The following is a 24,748-nucleotide window of genomic DNA, read 5'->3' as shown; positions in this document are numbered from 1 at the left end:
GCTCACCAACAAGACACCTGTAAGAAGTGTTTAAATAGAAAAAACCTAGATATGATGCAATGGTAATAATGACAATATAATTCCATCTCTGTAACTTGAACTAGAAAGTTTGGAACTTAAAAAGTTTCAAAATAAATCTTCATGCACCTGGTTAGCTCAGGGAAACCGAAGCCCAGATACAGATGAGTGTCACTTGTATTCTAAGAGTTGTCCCTACACAGAAAAATTATTTCAACAAACTTTACTCTGAAGTGGAATGACCGACTCTGTTAGTTATAGGAAGTTCTCAACATGGTGCCATGTCTATGATCCCTTAACCCCAAAAAAGATAAGGCATTAAAATGAAAACCAACGAATGGAATTTTGACACCAGTTAGATTCAAGCAAGGCTACCCTCTAAGCCTCTTCCTATGACCATTATCAAACATTTACCTGTGGCTACATGCTTTAAAAAAAAGCATTGTCCTAACCTTTAAGTGTTTAGAAATGCTGAGTTTGGCCTGGTTTTCATTTAGACCTAAAGACAATTCCTTAAATTACATAGACCTTAATAAACATGAAGACTGCCAGTACTTAGACACTCCTGACATAAAATCACAGGAATTCTCTGATGGAAAGACTACATTTCTCTTTGCTGACTCATCCAGAAAATCATTAAGAAAATAGTCTTCTGTAACTTGCTAAATGGCCATAGTTTTTCAGAAGATAAATTGCATTTTTTTTTTTAAAGGAAAAGGCTGGGAGCCTGAGTGGCTCAGTGGGTTAAAGCCTCTGCCTTTGGCTCAGGTCATGATCCCAGGGTCCTGGGATCGAGCCCCACATCAGGCTCTCTGCTTAGCAGGGAGACTGCTTCCTCCTCTCTCTGCCTGCCTTTCTGCCTACTTGTGATCTCTGTCTGTCAAATAAATAAATAAAATCTTAAAAAAAAAAAAAAAAAGGAAGAGGCATGGTCCTTGTATACTCTGCAATGACAAAACGACAATACACTTTTTGTTTCTCTTCACAGTGTTTCCCACTCCTCTCTCCTGGAATTCAGTCATGCTTCCTGCAAACTATGTCATGTGTCTGCTCCTCAGGGAAGCTACTGTAGGCTGAATGACTGGTCCCCTCAAAATTCATGTGTTAAAATCCTAACCCCCAAGCCTGTAATTCAGAGCCCTCATGAATGAGATCAGTGCCCTTACAAGAGCAGCCCACAAAGCTCCTTTGCCCCGTCTACTCTGTGACCTTACAATGAAAGCCTTCTAGGATATGGGCGCTCACCAGACACTGACTCTTTCAGAACCACGATCTGGGACATCCCAGCCTCCATAACTGAAATATAAGTTTCTGCTGTTTAGAAGCCACATAATCTGTGGTATTTTATTATAGCAGCCCAAATGGACTGAGACAGATGCCGACTGCAACCTTCCAAAATGCCCCCATCTGCAACATTCTGTTATCCAGCTTTATTTTGTACTACCTGACAAATATTTATTTATTGTCTATCTCCCATCATGGAGTCTGAGTTTTCTAGTCCCTGCTTTTTCTTTAGCCCTTACACAGAGCCTGGCAGTAGACACTCAAACAAATATCACTGGATGCTCAAGAAATATTTGTTGAATGAAGAAATTAATGCATCCTTAAATGATGGGTGCTATGCTGGATTTGAGAGCTACCTGTTAAAAAAAACTCTTGGGGATGCCTGAGTGGCTCAGTGGGTTAAGCCGCTGCCTTCGGCTCAGGTCATAATCCTAGGTCCTGGGATCAAGTTCCGCACTGGGCTCCTTGCTTGGCGGGGAGCCTGCTTCTCTCTGCCTCTGCCTGCCACTCTGCCTGCTTGTACGCACATGCTCTCTCTCTCTCTCTCTCTCTGACAAATAAATAAAATCTTAAAAAAAAAAGACTCTCTCTCTCTAAAAAACAACAACAACAACAACAACAACAACAAACTTTTGAAACCGTGATCTCAAAACTTAGGAAAAAAGAACTCAGAAAAGATCTGAAAAGGATGTATCTTTGTTGGAGACATTTCTGGCTTAATTTAATGTGCTTGAAATCAAGATGGGTAGGGGATGAGGAAAGAAATCTGAGGGGGGAAAAGGAATTCAGATGACTCTGAATTGCCCAGATCTTCCATTTGTCAGGGAGATCCAAAGCAGACCCTGGCCTCCAGAGCCTTCCAGCATCTGCCTATACAAGCACTTATGGGGTTTTACCATTGGCCAGAAAAACACCTGCACGTTCACCTGTCAATAGCTTTCCTTGAGCAGCCAAGGAAACACCCTAAGAGCACTTCTCTGTACTCTGCCTTAATAATGCATGTTGCCTAAAAATGCTCACTTTCCAATCCTTAGTCCAAATTGTCATTCATTCATAACAACTGGGAGTTCAACTTAGTTTAATACACTGCCCAAAACGTAAGGCTTTGCTTCTCAGGGCAATGAGACCAAGAAAGCAATGGAATTTAGAGGAAGGAAACAGTGAGGAACAGCTGTTGACCAAATGAGCAAGGGCAGGGATGATACGAGAACAATAATGGTCATATTACCTTGTATTTCAAAAGCACCTTCCTGCAAAAAGCTTGCAGTCCTGTATCAACTATGCAGGTTTTGGTGATTGAAATAAAAGAGAATCATTCTTATTAACGTGTATTTCCATAGCTAGCCACAAATATTCTGGCTGTTTCTATTTGCTGTGTCTATAAGTGCAATCAATTTCTTCATTGAGCAGGATCCGGAAATCGCATTAACTTCTCAGCTTCTTCAGTTGCATAGGGTGATGTCTTCTGAAACACTGGGCAATAGCTTTTCCTTTCTTTTGCCATCTTTGTGGCTTCACCTTGTTCTTGTCTGAGTCCAGATTATCCCGTTTGTCTTGCCCTTTCAATCATCAGAACTTGCCTACAAACTTTGCCCCAGGGTTCCATTCACTACCATCAAACTGCACCCTCCTGCTATCAGAACCTCTGTGATTATCTTTTATGTGTCTGTTTTAATGAGTGACATTCCATTTACACGGCTGTGTAGTCATTTTTTTAAATTTCCTGACAGTAGAGACGTGTCAACTTGTTTTTTCTCTTCATTCTCCATAATGTAACTTAAGACTTTTCTTAAAAGTCTTTTCTCCCACCTTCCTGAACTTGACAGTGCACTGTGACCAACAGCTTCATCACAGGTTTCTCCCCACGTAGTTCCATATATTCTTTCTGGATATCTCCTTAAATCCTCCTTTTTTATGTAGCAGAAATCTTTCTCTAAAAATTCACTTTACTCTAATGTGGTTTTGTCTGATGCATATTAGTTGGAATCAAAGATTTAGAAATGAAAGAGAGTCCCTCCATATTTTTTTTATCTATCCCTCTGCCTTTAGGAGGATACATACTGCTCTCACAAACAGGGGGCTCCCCCAAAGTCCAGAGAAGGGACTTGTTTACGGCCACACCTCTATTAAGGAAGCAGAAGCTGGACCCCCGCTCCCCAGCTATGGAACAGTGGGAGACTGGAAAAAGCAGTTGGCCCTGGAGAAGGGAAGTCTCTGAGTCAGTAAAGTAATCAATTCGTACTTGGATAGAGAAGTTAGCCATGCTTGGACTCAAATCTGTAACACTAATGTTCCAATCATCTACGTTCCAATCATCTATGCTACGCAACAAAGCACCCCAAAACTTAGGTTTAAAACAGTATTTTGCTCACAAATCTGCAATCCAGGGAGGGCTCTGCAGGGTCAGCTCATCTCCACTCCCTCCATGTTAGCTGGTACTGCTCACAGTCCTAGAGTTAGAATCATCTGAAGGCTCACTCAACTCAGACAGCTGGAGGACAGAACATGGGGCTGCTGGGGCTCCATCCAGAGACATCTCTCTCTCTACCTCCATCTGACTTCCCCATACGGACCTTTCAGCATGGCAGCTGCAGGACAGCCAAACTTCTTATATATCAGCTCATTTGCTCCACAGGGGCGTAGCTCAAGAAAGAGAGTCACACGGAAGTTGCACCACCTTTTATAAAGTCAGACCATCACTTCAGCAACATTCTCCCAGTCAAGGCGATTACAAAGTGCTCTTTTGAAAACCGACCTCTGTACTCTAGAGCCAAAGTATGTAACAGGAAGACAGAGTTTGCACATAAAAAAGGAAGATAGTTTATCACTTTGCCAAACCAAGGAGGCTGCAGCAGGCTAATGTCTCCAGGACTGCAAACCCACCCACAGTAAAAAGCTGAGGAGTTTTATAAGAAAATACAGAATCTGGGGTGCCTGGGTGGCTCAGATGGTTGAGTGTCTGTCTTCAGCTCAGGTCATGATCCCAGGCCTGGGATCAAGTCCCACATTGGGCTCCTTGCTCATTGGGGAGCCTGCTTCTCCCTCTGCCTCTCTTTCTCTCTCTGTCTCTCATGAATAAATAAGATCTTAAGAAAAAGAGAATACAGGATCTGGATGGTTTCAATAGGAAGCTAGTACTTGCCAACCGCATTCCTTAGTCTTTAAGCTGGTCTCATGACTAGGGCTGGCGCTGGCCATCCCCATCTTGTTACTAAGTATACATTGAGATCAGTGAGATGTCAATATTGACACGAGCTCAGGAGTTCACGAACAAAGGATTCTACAGAAAAACAAGTGAAAGGGAGAAGGAGGCTTCCAGAATTAGGAAGAGAAAAATCTGTTTTGTTTGATGTCAAGCCTTGGTGAAACATTAGTGAGACCATCTTGATTTCCAGCCATCTTTACATTTCTTTTTTTTTTTAAGATTTTTTTTATTTAATTATTTGACAGAGAGAGAGATCACAAGTAGGCAGAGAGGCAGGCAGAGAGAGAGGAGGAAACAGGCTCCCTGCGGAGCAGAGAGCCCGATGCGGGGCTCGATCCCAGGATCCTGAGATCATGACCTGAGCCAAAGGCAGCGGCTTAATCCACTGAGCCACCCAGGCGCCCCCATCTTTACATTTCTATAACGGTTTCAGAAGGTCTTCCCAGAGGCAAGGATATAGACACCGCCTCCCTCAATGGAGGAGTGTCAACATCATATTGCAAGAAGAGTATATGGGATGAGATCTGTATCAGAGCAGCTGTTTTTGGAAAACACAATCTGCCACAACGGAAAACCACAGGATTACAAACCACTGAAACACAGAATTGAAATGGCCCTGGAAAAGGCCATCCATTTGTCCCTAACAAAAGTCACTCTGCAAGACAAGCTCAAACGTATTTGTCCCATCCTTTTGGAATCCCTCTTCAATGTCCCCCGGCTTCCATAGCCCTTTGTAAATACGCCCACTCTGCCACTCAAACCATGATGGTAATCAGGCAGGTACTATCAATCTGTCAATGAGCCAACCATCTTTTTCGAATCAATCAGTGTAGCACAGAAAACATCACAAGGAAAAGAGTCTTCGGACTGAGGTGGAGCCACGGGTGGTATTCGGCAGAGAAAACAGCAGAGAGAAAACATGAGCAATTCTGAGAAAAACTGACATCACAAAAAAAGAAAATATATATATATAGATATAAGGATATATGTATGTTTTTGTCCTGCATTAAAGGTAGATAAGGTGCAGTAAGTGTCAAAATAACCTCGATAGTGGAGCAGCTGGGACGGAAGCAGACATAAGGCGGCAGTGTTCTCCAGCCTCGGCTGCATCAGACTCCCGGGAGAGCCTGTCCAACCACCCCAGAGCTTCCGACTCCGCAGGGCTGGGTCGGGCCTGGGAATCTGCCTTTCTCACTAGTTCCGGGGCAGCGCTGTTGCTTGTGGCCTGGCACCATGCTTTAAGAACCACTAGCCTAAAGGTTTTTAGATCCGGAAGTAGTGGCCACACTGCAGCCCCGGCAAGGACGAAGGGACCAGAAGTGCCACAAGAGTGGTGGGGGCGAAGAGGACCTCCGACACGGAAGTGGCCTGATTTTACCAAAGCCCATTTCTCCCGCTGGAGCCCTGCTGGCCCGGGCACTCTCCGGCGACTGCACCACGGGCCCGTCCCCACCCTCCACCCCAAAACTGACTCCGCCCGGCCGCGGCCGCAGCGGTGGCGACGCGCCCCCTCCCGACCGTCCCGGGTCGTGTCACCCGAGAACTCACACTCCGGCTGCAGGCCCAAGTGGGCGGGGCTAAGCTCCTCCTTGAGGCTGTTGCGTGAACAGACTGCGGAGCTCCGAGTCCCCGCCCCCGAGCCATGATTGGCCAACACCGCCCGAGCGTGGTGACGTAAGTCCAGGGCGGAAAATTTGTGAGCCGAGCGCGGGAGCTGCAAGTCCGGCGTCGGCTTGGTCCGGGAAAGGCCTTAAGAAGTTTGTACGCTTCCGGGTGCTCCTTGGGAAGCCAAGGCTGATTCCTCACGACTTTCTGGTCCTTGCTTCCTCACGACTTTCTGGCCCTAGCCGCCTGTTACCTCAGAGCGCCTCTCTGCCTCCCTGGTGCCCAGGTGATCGTCTGAGTGGGACCTATGGGAGTGTGTGTGTCGGGGGAGGGGATTACTGTGTAGTGGCCCCCAGACCGGAGAGGAGCGGCAGGAGTGTGCTCAGTGTCCCCGGTACTCCGAGGACATCCTCTCATCCCCACCACCCACCTCATAAGCATTTGGGATCGCTGGTCTGTTGGTGCTGGGCCTTGTGGCTCTGGTTGGTTAGGTTGGTTTTTTTTTCTTTTTCTTTTCTTTCTTTCTTTTTTTTTTTTTTTTTTTTCTTAATTTGACAGAGACACCGAGAGACGGAACACAAGCAGGAGTGGGAGAGGGGGAAGCAGGCTTCTCACTGAGCAGGGAGCCCCATGTGGGACCTGATCCCAGGACCCTGAGACCACGACCTAAGCCAAAGGCAGACCTTTAACGACTGAGCCACCCAGGCGCCCCTCTGGTTGGTTAGTTCTTGCAACAAGTTTGAGTGCCTGCTGTGAGTTAGACAGAGGTAGTTAATGTCCCAGTAGGTACGCGGGCACAGAACAAAGCAGATACGTGATTCCTATTTGAATCCACGTGAACACAGCCCCTAAAGAAAGGACTCTACCAGGAAGACAAACAATTATTACGTGGCATGACAGATGCTCACTTCGAGGCATATGGGGAAACAGTTTTAAGGGGTGGCCCCTTTGAGAAACTGATACCTGACCTAAGGTACAAGGGAGAGGCAAAGAATTGAGAAGAATCAAAGCCTGTGAGTTGCCTGGCGACTGGCCATCTGGTGAGCCTCTACAACACCAAGGGTAGATAAACAGTTGCCTATTCTTGCAAATAAATGGAAACCACGCTGCAAGGTATTGATTCTTTTCTTTTCGTTAGGTACCGGTTTCGGAGAAGATGACGGAGGAACTGGACCTCACAGGACAGGACTCTGATGCGGGTAGTGAAGAGGTGGTCCTGACTCCTGCAGAGCTCATTGAAAGGCTGGAGCAGGTAAGCATGAGTAATAGTGGTTATTTCCAGAGTTATTGTGAGGATTAAATGAGATAATGTGCATAGAATGCTTAACATACTGTTTGACCCATGATAAGCCCTCAGTGTTAGCTGTGAGTAGTAATAATCCTTAAGTATTATTGCCCAAAATGAACCAAGTCTCTTTGACTCCAGTATCTGCTCTTAATGGACTACACCTGCTGCCTTATTCTTGTGTTCTCTCATGAACAGCCCCTTTCTGGAATGCTCTCATATTTGTTATTCTAGCATTCTTCATTCTGTCCTACCATGCAGGTCATCATGAGTGACAAAAGAAAGATGACTTCAGAATTATATCTTATATGATAATTCTTACTGTATGAGTAACTGTATGTTTTTATATCACAGACCTTTTTGAAAATCTGGTGCAAACTGGCCCTTTCTCTCAAAATAATATATGTATACACACACATCCAGAAATTTTGCATGTAATTTCAAGAGATTCAAACACCCTAAAAATTGCCCACCTAGTTTAAGAGCCCCTGCTTTATTAGGGAAGGATTCATGAAACAATCCAAAAGCAGAAAGCGTAAAGAAAAAAAATGGATATCTTCAACTACATTAAAATTGAGAACTTTTTTTTTTTTAAGATTTTTATTTATTTATTTGACAGACAGAGATCACAGAGAGGCAGGCAGAGAGAGAGAGAGAGGGAAGCAGGCTCCCTGCCGATCAGAGAGCCGATGCGGGACTCGATCCCAGGACCCTGAGATCATGACCTGAGCCGAAGGCAGCGGCTTAACCCACTGAGCCACCCAGGCACCCAAAATTGAGAACTTTTGTTTTTACAACTTGATGCCAGTAAAAATACATGCTACAAAGCTGAGAGAAAATATTTGCAATATTAGTCCACACTATAAACACTTTACAAACTACCCAGTAAAAAAAATGAAATCTTAAAAGGCATCTCCCAGAAATGGAAACCAGGATGGCCAGTAATCGTATGGACGAGATGTTCAATCTTTTTTGTAATCAGGAACATAAAAATTTAAATCCCAAGGAGTTACCACTTCATACCCATTGGATTGGCAGAAATGAAGATGAGCGATATAAAGCAACATATAAATAAAGCAATATACAGGATTGTGGAGCCATTTACACACTTTTTTACAGTGGTGAATTGGTGCACTTTGCAAAGTAACTTGTCAAGTTGAAGACACACATATTTTGTGCCTCAATCTTCCTACTCCCAGGTACATTTCCTAGAGAAAACTTCCAGGAGACATGCACAAAACGTTCCTAGTATTGCTTGCAGTGGTTAAAAAATGAAAGTAACCCAAATATCCATCAACAATAAAATGAATAAAAATTACGATCTATATACACAATGTGGGGGGGGGGAGCAGCAATAAAATGAGTGAGCGAGAGCTCCTGCAACATGGGTGACTCTTAGAGGCGTTATATAGAACGTTAAAAACAAGTTTTTGAAGAAACCATTTATGCTAAGCTCTAACAGTGGCAGAACCATTGTTCGAGGTGGAGCTCGTGGCACACGCTGGTACACTGCATTGCGTCACAATGTTGACCATTTGCCCCCTGGGTCAGGTGGCTCCCCCAGGTTGGTTGCCTCCTGTGGCTGTGAGGGGCTCCTTGGAAGGCAACATGGCCTCAGCCTGGCAGCAGGTGAGCAGAAGTTCCGTCTCGGGCCTGTAGCTCTGTTGCAGTGCTCTGAGTGCAACAAAGGAGTTGGTCCACCACCCAGATGGCTGCTGGGGCCGGACATACTTGTAGGCTGCAGACCATGGCCTAAGGAGCCACCTGACAGGGCCACTAATCAACACAGCTCCAGGAGCAGATAGAGGATACTCATGAATGCCTGTTAAATGATTTAAGGGGCACCTTGGTGGCTCAGTTGTTAAGCATCTAACTTCAGCTCGGGTCATGATCCCAGAGTCCCGGGATTGAGCCCCATGTCGGGCTCCCTGCTCCATGGGAAGCCTGCTTCTCCCTCTCCCACTTTCCCTGCTTGTGTTCCTTCTCTCACTGTCTCTCTCTGTCAAATAATTAAATAAAATCTTTTTTAAAAATGATTTTAAAGTTATTACCTATAGTGCAAAGTTTCTCACTTATTGATTATATTCATTTGCCAAGTCCATATAACAAAGCATCACAGACTGGGTAGATTAAACAACAGACATGTATTTTCTCAACCCTGGAGGCTAAATCAAGGTGCTGGCACCATAAGTTTCTTCTGAGGCTTCTCTCCTGGGATTGTAGGTGGCCATTTTCTCCCTGTGTCTTCACCTGGTCTTCCGTGTGCATCTGTATTCAAATTTCCTCCTCGTAGAAGAACACCAATCATTGAATTAGAGCCCACCTAATGACCTCATTTTAATTTAATTACCTCTTTAAAGACCCTGTTTCCAAATGCAAGCACATGCCGAGTGCTAGAAATTAGGACTTCAACATACAAATTGGGAGTGGAGAGGAACAGAGTTTAGCCCATAACAGTGAACAGATTGTCATTAAAAATTTTGATCAGGAATCAAGTGTAGCTGTTTCAAACATAGAATCTGATTATTTTTTAAAAGACTGTGGATTTAAATGCAAGTTTCTCACTAAATATTTGGGAAACATTTTGTTTGAAAGTTTTATACTAGTATAAAGTTTTCCCAATGTTTTAAGTATTTTTACCAAAATAATCCCATAATGTCAATAAGAAATCCCCCTCAAATCTACCCGATTTTGCCCCAGAGTATCCAACGAGTGCTGTCATTTTCTTTGAAATCATTGAGAATCATTATGTGGAGATACAAACAAATGTAGTGAGACTATAGAAAATTAAATACTAAGGTCAGGCTAATGATTACCTTTGAAAAGGGAGGAAGACACAGGGACTTTTAAAATAATGATAAAGGGGGTGCCTGGATGGCTCAGTGGGTTAGGCCTCTGCCTTCGGCTCAGGTCACGATCTCAGGGTCCTGAGATTGAGCCCCACATCAGGTTCTCTGCTCAGCAGGGAGCCTGCTTCCCCCTGCCTCTCTGCCTCCTTGTGATCTCTCTCTCTGTCAAATAAATAAATAGAATCTTTAAAAAAAAAATATTTAAAAAAAAAATAAAAAAAAAAAATTAAAAAAAAAAAAATAATAAAAATTTAAAAAATAAAATAATGATAAAGTTATGTGTACACTAGATGTTTATATCTCTATTCATGTTATATGTAATAAACATTTCTGTACCTATTCAGTATTTAATAAAATCAGTTAAAAAGAAAAACTGCTTTATAAGTCCTCGCTGACAGTTTGGTCTTTTCTCATTCATAATTCTGCTTGAAAATACAGACTTTCTTTCTAGTTAACTTTTACAGCACTATTACAGGAGCTTGACCCTATGGGAAAAAATTTTTGATAGTAACAGTACCTACTATTTAATAATGTCTTCATGGTGATAATTGGAGATGCAGAGACTCAAGGACGTTGAGAGGAATAAAGTGAGCCCGATTGTCGTGTAATTCTGAGCTTTGCTTAAAACTAACTTTCCTGTAATTGAAAGACTTTCCTCAGTCACCTGTGGATATTTCAGTTCCCTAAGCCTTGGTAATTTCTGAAATGTACCGAATATCTGGGCCTGAGTCATAAATTAAGGATTTAACCTGTTGTTCCAAAACTATTTAATAGTTGATCCTTTTATATTGTGATCCTTTATACACAATGCCTTTATCTGAGGCAGTTAGTAAATAACCTGGGTTTTCTCATTAGTAAGATAAGGATAACTTATCCTTATATCCATTCCTCTCAGGTATTATAATAATAAATGAAAAAGTCTTTGTAAAGTGCTCTAAGCTTCCCAAATGAGTTGTGTAGACTGAAGTCACTTCATCTCCCAAATAGAAGGGTGCCTGCGCCCCCTGGTGGGAGATAGCGGGTGAAGTAGCAGGAACGTGCTGATGGGATTTGGTGAAAGGTACTGTTTGAACACCAGGTGGTGTTGCTCTCCCTAGTAGGCATCATACTGACAACATTTTTTTTTCTTTAAATAAATGGTATTAGGGAACTGCAGAGGCAAGCTGACAACATTTTTTTACATGAGCAGTAATTTTTTTACAATTTTGGTTAAATATAAGATTGTAAGCACAGCCTTCCCACTCAAAGAAATAGAAAAGCCATCATAAACATAGCTTGTTTACAAAGCATTTCCAGTATTTCCAACTCATAGGCAAATAGTTTTCTTTGCCAAAAATAGCTATGATTTTCACAGGATATGTACGGGCTCACAGGGTTACTTGCTCTAATGTGAATGATACTCATAGATACATATTTGGTGGGGGGCATTGTTTTTTAGGCCTGGATGAATGAAAAGTTTGCCCCTGAGCTGCTGGAAAGCAAGTCTGAGATTGTAGAGTGTGTCATGGAACAGCTAGATCACATGGTAAGAGTTGCTTATCTCGGGATTACAAAGGAAGAGAACTTTAGCAGGGTTTTGTCAGCATAGTGAGAGATTGAAGTCTGATACCAAATCTGTTTTGTTTGGCCCAGCCTAGTGAGTTTTTTTAATATTGAATTCGTTACCTGCATTTATAAACCGTGAGCGTTTCTATGAATATCTGCATGTCAGCTTCCCCTAAAAAGTCTAAAACCCTATCAATACTGGGTCTATGTTTCTATATGAGAACGGCTGACCAGAGTAGAGTAAGGGCCACCCCCTTTCTTGTGCTGTTCCACACAGCCCTTACCTACCTACCTTTCTTGGATAGCTTGCCTGCCTGGTGCCCATAGACACTTGAGTTTATAGCCCTTGGCTTAGATGAGCTAGGCCTAAGTCATTATTAGCCTTAGAGTAGCTTTACGACATTGATATTTTGCAGTTTCTCAACTGGTGATTTAACACTCCCCTTAGACATGTCTTCTGTCTGCTGTATTATCTCCTTTACAGTTGGGCCCGAGTTCTTCTAGGCCCTTCCCACTGACCATATTCGGATTCTATTCAGATGGTTGTTTTCTAAAAGTAAATGAGTATTGTTTGAACTTTCTATAATGAGGCTGTAGTCATACATAATTTGTGTAAGAAAATGAGAACTCTTAGGAATTTTTTGGTTCTCCATTGACCTAAATGTAGGCTTTGAGTCCTCAGCATTGCCAGTGATGATAGTCCCTGTGGAATCGTACAGACTGAACGAAAAGGTCTTTCATCTGAATATGTTTTTTTATAGGCTTCATTTTCTCTTTTAATAGGAAGAAAATCTCAGGAGAGCCAAGAAGGGGGATCTGAAGGTCAGCATTCATCGAATGGAGATGGAGAGGATCCGCTATGTCCTCAGCAGCTACTTGCGGTGCCGGCTCATGAAGGTTTGACGTGGAGATGCATGTGGTTAGATTTAGACAATGCAGTTTGTAATTATAGACTGAGCATCTTGGGGAGATGTCGGACTGGGGCCTGGGAGAATCCAGGGCCTGAAGATGCCACGAAGCCCCAGTATCAAGGTAGCTAAAGAATAAGGAGGGCAAGAGATTATTCTGAAGAAGCCTAGATGGGACACGTGTTGTACACCTCCGGGGACACATTTGTAGTCTGTCTGCTGAGTGAAAGGTGCCTCCTGGAGTTACGGCACAGTAGTGCGGAAGAGTCGTTTGCCTTGGTTGACTAGGGAATACTGACCAGAGGAAAATAGTTTTAGGAATTATTTTGCAGCCATCATATAGGCAATGTCAAACTGACCATTATAACTTAACATTCAGCCATAGTTCTGAGGCCATCTCACTTATGAAAATGAAATTGCAAAACATTCCTATTTTATATGATTATCTTCTCATTTGGTTCCACTTATTCCCTTAGTTATTACAAAATGAATGCATCCTCTCCTACGTGAAAGTGCTCTCAGCTAAACATCTCAACCATTTATTTCCATTTGCTGTCCTTGTTCAGAAAAAGGTTCTAGTTTGTCGGTGTCCTTAAATCATACCACCTGCATCAGAGCACAATATTCCAGTTGTGGTTGGGCCACTTTTGGGAAGAACAGGACAGGCACTTCCCTTATTTTAGATATTTAACTGGTAATAATGCCACCTAGCATCACATTAGCATATTACACAGACACGTCACACTGTTCATTCCACACTAGCCATGAGCTCTAACGTCTTTGAAGTTTCTCAGTTACCATTTTCCCATCTTGTCACTATCCTGTAATTGAAAGGCTTGATTTTTTGACCCCGAAGTGTGGGGCTTGATACTTACCCCTCTTAGGCTTCATCTTATTACATTGGGCCACTTCCCTGTTCTCTGGACCTGATCTGGTCACTTAATATAGTAGCTATCTCATAACATTTTATATCTTCACTTTATGTCGAGTCTGATAAGTATGTCATCAAAGGCCGTATCTGATTCATTAGTAGGACTGGGCCAACCACAGAATATTCCACCAGAGACTTCCCCGCAAGTCAACATCGGTCTGTTAAACTGCTTCTGAGTCTATACTGATCTATACTGTCACAGCCCTGGCTTTCCACTTTCCCGCCAAGGATGTCCTAACAGTGGTGTCATATGTTTTGACAAAATGGAGATTTTTTTAAAAATATGTCTCTCCACCCCACCCTCAACTACCAGAAAACTCTTTTTTTCTCTTTCTTTCCTTAAGTTGGATAAATCCTCTTTGTGTTAACCACTTTCTTTTCTTTGCAAACCATCTCTTAAATGATGTGTTCTCATATAACGCCACATACCACGGGGAAGGGCATTAACCTATATCTGAAGGTTCCCGCACCATCTTTGTATTTTTGAAAATTGGGAAATCGGCCCTTCTCCAGCACTCCTCCACTCTTCTGAGCACATTGATTCTGAGCTCACAACACTGCCTGTCAGTAGCACGCTCAGTGATGGAGGGAAGGCAGCTTACACTGATCTAGCACAGGCCACCTCGTGCACCGGAACCCCGTATCAATATGCACTTGTCCTGGAATTGTAACTGAGCCAAGCCCAAAGACAGAAACTCCTTTAAGCAGAAAAGTGCTCCTTTGTCTTGGTGGATCCTCCTTCCCATTGTTATTTCCCTACTTGCATTTCTTTTGCAGAGAACCCTAACAGCACTCACTGAGCGGGGGCCTAATCCTTATGCAGTTCCTGACCACTTATCTTTATGTAACTTCTAGCTTTTTTTTTTTTTTCTGTCTTGTTTGTGTTTTTTCCTGGTAGTTCTTACATTTTTTCCTAGCCTTGCCTCGCTGTGGACTTCATCATTGCCGGTTATATTCTTATAATTAAGAGTCACTGTTTGCAGGCACCTGGGTGGCTCAGTCAGTTAAGCATCTGCCTTCAACTGAGGTCTGCCTTCAACTCATGATCCAAGGGTCCTGGGATTGAGCCCTATATCGGGCTCCCTGCTGTGCTTGGAGGAAGAGCTCTCTTTCTCTTTCAAATAAATAAATAATTTTTTAAAAAAGTCCTCTTACACAAGCAAAGGCTTGTGTATTCTGTATGTGTCTTCCCAGCTTTTGTACACTCTTCATCTCATAGAACAACTTGTGCAACTGCCTAGAAATGTTCAACGATATCCCCTTCTCTCCCTCATTAATATCATTTACTGTTGTACTTTCCTATTTTCTTTTATGAAAGACTCTCATCCTTTTTAAGTGGTTTTCCTTTTTAGAGGCCTCACCTTTGCTCTGAATTCTTTGAAACCTGCCTTGAAATCTTGGAAGTTGAGAAATGTCTTGACTGTGAGAACTTGCCATTTTAAAGTCAATTCTAGTTTAACCTCATCCTATTTCAGAACATGAGTATATTTGACTCTGGAATCTGGACACATTTACACAGTGCTTTTTGTTTATCCTCAGATAGAGAAGTTTTTCCCTCATATCCTTGAAAAGGAGAAAACAACCCACAAGGGGGAGCTGTCTAGCCTTTCTCCAGAGGAGCTGGTCTTTGCCAAACAGTGAGTAAGCAGGACGCATGGGGACTGCTTTCTTTCTGTGGCTGGTGAGCATGAGTTTTGACGGTTGTCCCTGTGACACTGATGGCTGGGCCACTGTTGTGTGTCTGACAGCCTGGAGGCTCCTGGCAGGCGGGTGGTCATAGTGGTTTGAATTCCTCTTTTTCAGGTACATGGCTAACACAGAGACTTACCTTAAGAATGTTGCCTTAAAGCATATGCCTCCTAACTTACAGACGGTGGACCTCCTGAGGTCAGGTGAGCAGAACACTCTCTTTTCAGGCTTATCTTCAGGTACTTTCGAATAAGATCTTCATCTTTACTCTCAAACCTGGAAAAATAAATACGTAGATAAGCAGAAAAGAGAAGAGAGGACGTCGTCTGTTTAAGAAAAAAAAAAAAATCATCAGGGTGCCTTGGTGGCTCAGTCGATTAAAGTGTCTGACTTCAGCTCAGGTCATGATCTCAGGGTCCTGGGATCGAGCCCCAGGTCCGGCTCTGCGCTCAATGGGGAGTCTGCTTGTCCCTCTATAGCCCCCACTGCCCACACTCGGGTACACTCTTTCTCCAATAAGTAAAATCTTTAAAAAAAAAAAAAATCATTAAAAGCAAATATAAGAATAGCCTTTCAGCATTACTTTCGTGGTCTTTAGCTTACATTGAGATTCTTAGGACTGCCATTAAAAATGCAAACTCATTCATATGTGCAGTCCTTCATTAGTTCAGCTGGTATCTATGGGGCATCCACACCGGGCTAGGCCTTGAGCACTAAGGAGGCAAAAGTCTTTGCTCTCGAGGGGCTAGCACACTTTTCTTCACAGGTCCCTGCCCATGCTTGGTCAGATGCTGCCTTGATTCAAGGAATCCAAAACCAGTTCAAGGAAATGTCTCCAAATACATTTCCATCCTGAAGTACTGGGGTCAAGGCATCGACATACGCATTTGTGGGCAAGGGGGACGAGTGCAGCCTACATCAGGGGGATGAGTGCAACCTACAGCAGGGGGACAAGTGCAGCCTACAGCAGGGGGACGAGTACAGCCTACAGTACCAGGAGCAAACCCATAGCAGATTTGTGGAACTAGGAACTGGTCATTGTGGTGAACCTGCCTGAGGGAAACAAAAGGGCCAGTCCATGTCCAGTTCCACCACTTTTTGTCCGCCTCTTGGAAGAAGAGGAAGGAAGCAGGACCACATCCCTAATTGCCCAGTGCTGTCACACCTGGTTGACTGAAGCAGCCACGAGCGTACATCTAAATTCCTGAAACTGAGTCTAATTGAATTCTATCTGATGCTGGCCGACACCTCCTAAAAAACATGCCGCTTGTCCCAGATCCTTTCCAAGGACTAGAGCCAGGCCCCTGGAATCGGAAGCTTGTGGAGGGGGTCTACCTGTCCCAGTGAAATCAGTCTTGCTTAGCTAGCCCAGGTGCCCTGAGTCCCCATCAGGCCTCTAGAGCATCGTAGATCCCTGCGGGCAGAGTAGGGGGAAGGCATGTTGAAATCTAAGCTGGGTTTCCTGGAATCGGTAGCTGCCTAGCCGGGTCAACTAGGTGCTCTGTGGCAGGCCCCAAACCCTGAAGCAGCCCACGGGACCCACTTAGACCTTTGGAGCCAGTTATCCAGAACGCCCACCTATGGATGAGAAAATCTAAGGCGATATTTATGCTGAGCTGGGCTCTTAGAGCTGAGAGTTATCCAGTACATTCTCAGAATCTGCAGTTGATGGAGTCCTCTGGGTATGCAGGGAGCTCTAAGAAATGAAGAACTCTCAAACAGCCCAGCCCAGGGCCCCTCCTTCCACGCAGTGTTGGCTGGTGGTAGAAGAGGCAGCAGCTTCTCACCCCAAGGTCAACAAGTGAAGGACCGCTCATAATGGAAACCTGTGTTCTGTCATCTGACACTCAAGACTATCCCCATGTGACCCAATCTTTCTACTGCTCTCCTACTACTGCTACATATGAAGATATTTTCTCACTAGATTTATACACCTTTGTCCTCCCAACACGTCTACATATCTCTGCCTTGGCCCTTGCTGTTAGTGCCCAGGTTCACTCTCCCTCACTGAGTCTGCGTTGACGTCTTCCTCCCCACCTCCCTGAGTGACTGAGCCACCGGCGCGAGGCTTGATGAGAAGCTGCCGACAGCCCTCTTCAGAGTGACCTCATGTCACGCTTGCTTGTATCTTCCACAATGTGCACATTTCACATACTCGGCGTCTATTGAATGAGTCATTGCTGTGCGAGACCCTGGATGAGAAGTGTACTGTTTCTGTAAAGAGCCAGAGCTGTCCTCAAGCCACCCTCCCCTAAAAATGCTATCACATCAGGGGTCCCTTAGGGCTCGGTACAGCAAATCCCAGCAACTTTCCCAGATTGGCCTTGTCAGCAGAGTATTTTCTGACTGCATTATCATTTCTCTGACAGTTCCCAAACCAGATCTAGATTCATACGTGTTTCTGAGAGTGAAAGAACGACAGGAAAACATCCTGGTAGAACCAGAAACAGATGAGCAAAGGTGAGCAGCATGTGACCTTGAAGGTGGGAAATCTGCCTCCCCTGGGGGCACCAGCTCAGCTCTGCATGCGTTGTTTCCTCCTTTTTCAGGGACTATGTGATTGACTTGGAGGAAGGCTCCCAGCACTTGATCCGCTATAAAACCATTGCGCCCCTGGTTGCTTCTGGAGCAGTTCAGCTGATATAAAATCGAAACCAAATACAGAATAATGACATCATGGAACCCTAAAGGAAATGTGTAAGATCTCTTCACTGCTTTGTGCCTGAGGACCACAGGTTTTCCTGGCAGTGCTGCAGGTCTTTGGGCACTGAGAAGGCGCTCAAGGCACGATTCCTAACTTGCCACATGTCCTCACTGCCTGCCATCCCAGCCACAGTCAGCAGATGGAGCCACCGCTCCTTTGGTTCCACGTGCTGGCCGAGCTCTCCGAGATGTACACTTTGTGGGCCTTCTTCCTTTGTGGTATTTCTTGAGCTAAAGAAAGTGAAACAACTGCAGTTCATAAAAAAGCATCGCTGCCTATGATTCGGGGACGGTAGTTAGTCCTGACCTGAGAGGGACCGGACAGTTCTTTCACATTCCTGGTAAGAAGAGGATAAATGCTGTAGAAAAACCGAAGATGAAGTATCTTCTGGATTATCTCACTGGATTGTGTGAACTAACCTTCTGGAACCTCTAATATCAGACTTAAGACCGATGTCTGCCCTGGTTAACGGAGAATCATAACTAAACCAAGAAACCATTTCTGAGTTTCAGTTTTGTGCCAGAAGGACCCTCTGGCCTGTTCTCAGTTGGTAGCCTAATGAAGTATGTGCTCCCTACTGCTAACCCTCAGCCTTCCTGAATCTCGGGCAGCTTTGCCAAGCCAACCTCCAGGCCATCTGGCCACTCTTGGCCGGGGATCTGCTAACAGCAACATTAACTCTCCTATCTTGTGACCTCAGTAACAGTGTTTCTGTTTTTAGCTCTACTTTCACAAGGGAAGCAGATGAAATTAACATGAGCAGAGAGCATCATGGTGATACCTGAAGGAAGGATGTAGAGACAGTGAATGAATTGTCTTTCCCTGAAACATGATAAAAAGGAACTTGCATTCCATTCTTTTGCTGATGAGACGGCAGCAGATTTTCATTTATATAATATTGGCTGTTAGCGAAATCAATGTAATATGGCTATCATTTCCAAGAAAAATCACTAAGAAAAAGCAAGGAGGGTTTATTTGTTAATAAAAGCATTTTATATTTCAGGCAGTGCTTTGCTTTTTCCATGGTGTTTTTACCTTCTTCAGCTTTTTATAAAACAAATGAGCATTTAGGGTGTCAGGCACAGTTCAAGGCACTGAAGCTCCAACCCAGAATAAGACGGAGAATTAAAACAGGACAACTCACTACAGAGTAAATAGAGTGGGGGGTTTGACAGGTTCTTACCTAACTCAGTGAATCTTACTAAATTGGGCCAGGATCTGAATACCAGGGAGCCAGACACAGATCAAAAGGAAGATCATTCCAGACAGAGAAGATGGCTTATATGAAGTCACTGAAGCAGAAAAGAGCTCTGCCTGCAGTCATTAAACACAGTGGGCCAAATGGAAAGTGGTGCCCAGTAAGGCCTGAGAGGCAGTCTGGGCCCAGATCACATAGGGCTTTGTTAGCAAGGATCCCATTTGGTCCTCACAACAGTCCTGAGAAGTAGACAGGGCTGGTAGTAATAGGTGGGAAATGGATGTTAAAGTGGATGTTTAGTGGTAGGTCTGAGCCTAGAACCCACGGCTCCCTCCTCATCACGTGTATGCGAGTTCCCTCTCCAATGCCTCCCTTGTGCTGAGCAGCCTGGGGAGGGGTGTGGGCTATTACGCTGTTCTCTAGAACATGCCTCCAGAACCTTGACAAGAACACCGATTGCCCAGAGGTCTTACTAAGATGCCGGTTCTGATTCAGGAAGACTGGGATGGGGCCGAGGATTCTGCATTTCTGAGGAGCTCCCAGGCTGCACCATTGCTACTGATCCAGGAAGCACACTTTGAGTGGAAGAGCTCTATGCCGTCACTGGTTCCTGCCACAGACATGCCAGGCTGCATAGAAGATTTAAAGGTCTCTACAAAACCACAGAAGGCGTTGTTCCGTTTCCTAGGCCACCTCTTTAAAGGAAGACTAGTTTAAATCAGTCGTTTTAAGATAAAGCGGAAGTTCAATTTCAAAACCAAGTAGGAAAGGAAGTGGCTTAGTGTAACATTGACTTCAGCTTTTCCAGCTTTGGTGTTTTGCTCTACAGATAAGAGCTCATGGAAGCATGACAGATGGTTTTTGAAATAATTGCATCATACTTCATCATAAGCTTGCTGCCGGCAAGATGGCTATTCCTGAGAAGTGCTGGCAAGTCCATATCTGGGTTTTTCCAGCCACAGCAATCACAATTCAGCGATGACCTTACAACAAGGTCAGCTGTATTTACTCTGGGCTCCGGCTCCGGCAGGCAACGTGACTTTAGTGCCATCCTCAAATGCATCAAACTTCCTTCCGTGATGTACACAAGTTACCCATAGGGCTCTCAGAGTAAACTGTTAAGCAAGCATATTTTTTATCATTTCTTAATAAAATGTTCTTTAATTTTTCATGGGAAGCTAAAATTCCAAACTTTTGGAATGCTTCAAGAATTGGGTTATTTTATATATTGTGGTAAAATACACATGAAATCTACCATCTTGACCATTTCTAAGTGTACCGTGCAGTCCTATTAAAGACATTCACGTTGTGCATCCATCTCCATAACTTTTGATCTTATAAAACTGGAACTCTATACCTCTTTTACAGTAGTTCCCCTATACCTCTCATGTAAGTGGAATCTTACAGTATTTCTCTTTTCGTGACCAGCTGATCTTACAGTATTTCTCTTTTCGTGACCAGCTAATCTTTTTTTCATTTTATTTTATTTCTTTTCAGTGTTCCAGAATACATTGTTCATGCACCACACCCAGTGCTCCATGCAATACGTGCCCTCCATTATACCCACCACCAGGCTCACCCAACCTCTCACCCCCCCCCAAAACCCTCAGTTTGTTTCTCAGAGCCACAGTCACAGTGACCAGCTGATTTCACTTAGCATAGTATACCCTAGGTTCTTCCATCTTGTAACATGTCAGAATTTTTCTTTTTTAAGGCAAATAATGTCCCATTGTATGCGTATAGATCACATTTGCTTATTCATCTGTCATTGAACACCAAGTTGCCTCCACATTTTAGCATTAAGAATAATACTATCAACTTGGATGTACAAATATCTCTTTGAGACCCTGCTTTTCAATTCTGTAAACCCAGAAGGGGAGTTGCTGGGTCACGTGGTGATTCTGTTTAACATTTTGGAACCAATCAACTTTTTTCCATAGCTGCTATACCATTTTACATTCCCACCAACAGTGCAGAAGAGTTCCAGTCTCCAGTTTCTCTACATCCTCACACTGTTTTCTATTTTTGTTTTATTATAACCATTCAAAAGTGTGTGATGTGGTATCTCATAGTTTTGATTTGCATTTGCCTAATTATTGGTGATATTGAGCATCTTTCCATGTTTGATTGGCCATTCCCCTATCTTCTTTGGAGAAATGGCTATTGAGGTTCTTTACCTATTTTTTAATTGGGTTGTTGGTTTTTTGTTTGTTGAGTTGCCAGAGTTCTCTATATACTCTGGTTATAAACCCTTAATCAGATTTATGATTTGCAAACATTTTCTCCCATTCTGTGGGTTCCTTTTTTACTCTGTAATGAGTGTCATTTGACACACACAACTTTTAAATTTTCATAAAGTCCAATTTGTCAATTTTTTCTTTTGTTACCTGTGCCTTTGGTGTCATGGCCAACAAATCATCATGAAATCCAATGTCATGAACTTTTGTTGAATGTTTTCTTCTCATAGTTTTATTGTTTTAGGTCTTACATTCAGGTTCTTGATTTATTGAGTTAAATTTTATATATGGTGTTGGGTAAGGGTTTAACTTCACTTTTTTAAAAGATTTTATTTATTTATTTGACAGAGAGACAGATCACAAGTAGTCAGGCAGAGAGAGAGGGGGAAGCAGGCCCCTGCTGAACCCGATGTGGAACTCGATCCCAGGACTCTGGGATCATGACCTGAGCTGAAGGCAGGGGCTTAACCCACTGAGCCACCCAGGTGCTCTAACTTCATTTTTTTTTTTTCCATTTGGATACCCAGTTTTCCACCAGCCCCTCCTCACACACACAATTTGTTGAAAAGACTGTCCTTTTCCCATTGAATGGGGTTGGTGCCCTTTTCAAAAATCATTTGACCATTTATGTGAGGGCTTATTTCTGGGTCCTGTACTTTGTTTCATTGGTCTATATGGCTTTATGCCAATACCACACCATTTTGATTACTGTAACTTCATAGTAAGTTTATCATTAAGAACATGTGAATCCTTCAGTTTGTTCTTTTTCAAGACTGTTTTTGGTTATTTGGGGGTTTTTTGAGATTACATATAGGTTTTAGGATATATTTTTCCTATTTTTGCAAAAAATGTCATTGGGACTTTGATAGAGATTGTGCCAAATCTGTAGATCACTTTAGGTAATATTGACATTTTAACAATGTTAAGTCTTCTATTCCATGAACATGGAGTATGTTTTCATTTACTTATGTCTTTAATTTCTTACAACAATACTGTGTAGTTTTCATTGTACAAAGCTTTCACCTCCTTGGTTAATTCCTAAGTATTTTATTCTTTTTAATGCTATTGTAAATGGAAATATCTTTATAACTTTCCATCGTGTGTGTATAAAAATGTAACTGATTTTTGTGTGTTTGACTTCATATCCTGCTACTTTGCTGAATTTATGTATTCTAACAGCTTTCTTGTGAAGTCTAAGGTTTTCTACTTTTAAGATCATATCTGCAATCAGAGACAATTTGACTTCTTCTTTTTCAAGTTGGCTACTTGTATTTCTCTTTCTTGCCTAATTGCTCTAACAAGAACTTCTAGTACTGTGTTACATACAAGTGGTGGAAGTGGACATCCTTGTCTAGTGCCTGATCTTAAAGGAGAAGCTTTCACCCTTTCACCGTGGAATATGGTGTTTGCTGTGGCTTTTGTTATGCGGAGGTAGTTTACTTCTTTCCCTATTTTATTGAGTATTTTAATCGTGAAAGGGTGTTGAATTTTGTCAAGTTCTTTTCTGCATCAACTGACATGATCTTGTGGTTTTTTCCCTTCATTTTGTTGATGTGGCCTATGACATTGATCAAGTTTCATATATTGACCCATCCTTGCATCCCAGGAATAAATACCACTTGATCATTATGTATAATCCTTTTTGCATCTGGACTCATAAATGATATTGATCTATACCTTTCTTGTAGTGTTTTTGTCTGGCTCTGGGTTATACTGGCATTGAATCAGTGAGGAAATGTTTTTTCCTCTTCCTTATATTGGAAAAATTTGAGAAGGATTGATATCACTTCTTTAATTGTTTGGTAAGATTCGCCAGTAAAGCCATCAAGTTCAGGGCTTTTTTTGGGTGGAATATTTTTTATTACATATTTGGTCACCTTACTAGTTACATACGTCTGTTAATTTATAGCAGTTTAACTTTAGTAACAAAAACTTTGCTCATTTGCAGCCCTGTCCCACCCCTTTCAGTTGTTGCTGTCACAGAGTTACATCTGTATTCATCTGAAATATAAACTTATTCATCTAAATTCATTAGTCTCCTAAATTATGTAGAAAGCAAAATTTATAGTTACAAATTAAAGTAATACTAGCTTTGATACTATAAAATTGGGCATTTTTTTTCTTAAAATACATATCTCTAAATCATGTAGAAAACAAAAGGTACAGTTGCAATAATACTAGCTTTTATAATTGCCATGTATTTACCATTATTAGATTTTTATCTCTCCATATGGTTTTGATTTACTGACTAGTGTCATTTCATTTCACCTTGCCAGTCTCCTTTGAGCATTTCTTGTAGGGCAGGTCTAGTGGGTCATGGACTCCCTTAGCTTTTATTTATCTGGAAGTGTTGTAATTTCTTCCTCACCTTTGAAGAACAGTTTTGTTGCATACTTTCTTTTGTTGACAGGTTTTTCTTTTAGCACTTTGAATGTATTGATCCACTGTCTTCTGGCCTCCAAAGTTTCTGATGAGAAATATACTCATAATCTTATTGAAGATCCCTTGTTATGTGATGATTTGCTTCTCTCTTGCAGCTCTCAAGAGTCTCTGTCTTTGGCTTTTGAAAGTTTAATTATAACGAGTCTTAATGCGGGTCTGTTTGAATTCATCTTGTTTGAAGTTTTTTGACCTTGGATATTTATATTCATATCTTTCATCAAATTTGGGATATTTTCAGCCATTATTTCTTCAAATAATCTCTATCCCTTTCTGTCTCTCATTTCTTTCTGGGACTCCCATGATGCATATGTTGGTCCCCTCGATGGGGTTATGTCCCACAGGTCCCTTAAGTTTTGTTTGCTTTTCTTTTCTTTTCTTTCTGTTCTTTGGCCTCAGTAATTTCCATTGGCCTGTCTTCAATCCACTGAATCTTTCTTCGGCTGTTCAAATCTGCCTTTGAATCTTCCAGTGAATTTTTCATTTCAGTTACTGAATTTTTCAGCTCCAGAGTTTCCTTTTTGCATTCTTTTAAAGTTTTCTGTATCTTCGATATTTCCATTCTGTTCACACATCATTTTCTTGACTTTCTACACATCTTCTTTTAGTTCTTCGAGCACCTGCAAGACAGTTTTTTAAAGTCTTTGTCTAGATTACAAGGTCTTTTTCAGGGACGGTTTCTATTATTTTTTCCTTTGAATAGGTCGTAATTTCCTGGGGGGTTTTTGTAGACCTTGTGATTTTTGCATTGAACACTGGACTTTTGAAACTAATAATGCAGTGACTGTGTAAATCAAACACCCCTTTCCCCCAGAGTTTGCTGTTTTTTGTTATTGTTTGTGTTTATCGGT

The 24,748-nt window shown here is 42.5% G+C and overlaps 1 protein-coding gene across 1 annotated transcript; it reads left to right on the top strand.

The window, feature by feature from the left end:
- Positions 1-6,233: 6,233 nt before the first annotated feature.
- On the top strand, positions 6,234-20,512 carry GINS4 (GINS complex subunit 4). Its single transcript, XM_045997248.1, has 8 exons — positions 6,234-6,398; positions 7,251-7,364; positions 11,685-11,771; positions 12,575-12,688; positions 15,170-15,267; positions 15,434-15,522; positions 17,689-17,779; positions 17,869-20,512. The coding sequence occupies exons 2-8, from the start codon at positions 7,269-7,271 to the stop codon at positions 17,963-17,965; spliced, it is 672 nt and encodes a 223-aa protein (XP_045853204.1). The 5' UTR covers positions 6,234-6,398; positions 7,251-7,268; the 3' UTR covers positions 17,966-20,512.
- The last annotated feature ends 4,236 nt before the right edge of the window (positions 20,513-24,748 follow it).

Source organism: Meles meles, chromosome 2 (genome assembly GCF_922984935.1).
Source record: "Meles meles chromosome 2, mMelMel3.1 paternal haplotype, whole genome shotgun sequence".
Taxonomy (NCBI): domain Eukaryota; kingdom Metazoa; phylum Chordata; class Mammalia; order Carnivora; family Mustelidae; genus Meles; species Meles meles.
Note: the sequence above shows the minus strand (reverse complement) of the source record. Positions and strands in the feature narration are given on the sequence as shown.

Excerpts from the sequence above, each read along its gene's own strand:
- GINS4 (XM_045997248.1), top strand. The coding sequence starts at position 7,269 with ATGACGGAGGAACTGGACCTCACAGGACAGGACTCTGATGCGGGTAGT. Across the intron at positions 12,689-15,169 it reads TGCGGTGCCGGCTCATGAAG|ATAGAGAAGTTTTTCCCTCA; the intron begins GTTTGACGTGGA and ends GTTTATCCTCAG. Across the intron at positions 17,780-17,868 it reads CCAGAAACAGATGAGCAAAG|GGACTATGTGATTGACTTGG; the intron begins GTGAGCAGCATG and ends CTCCTTTTTCAG.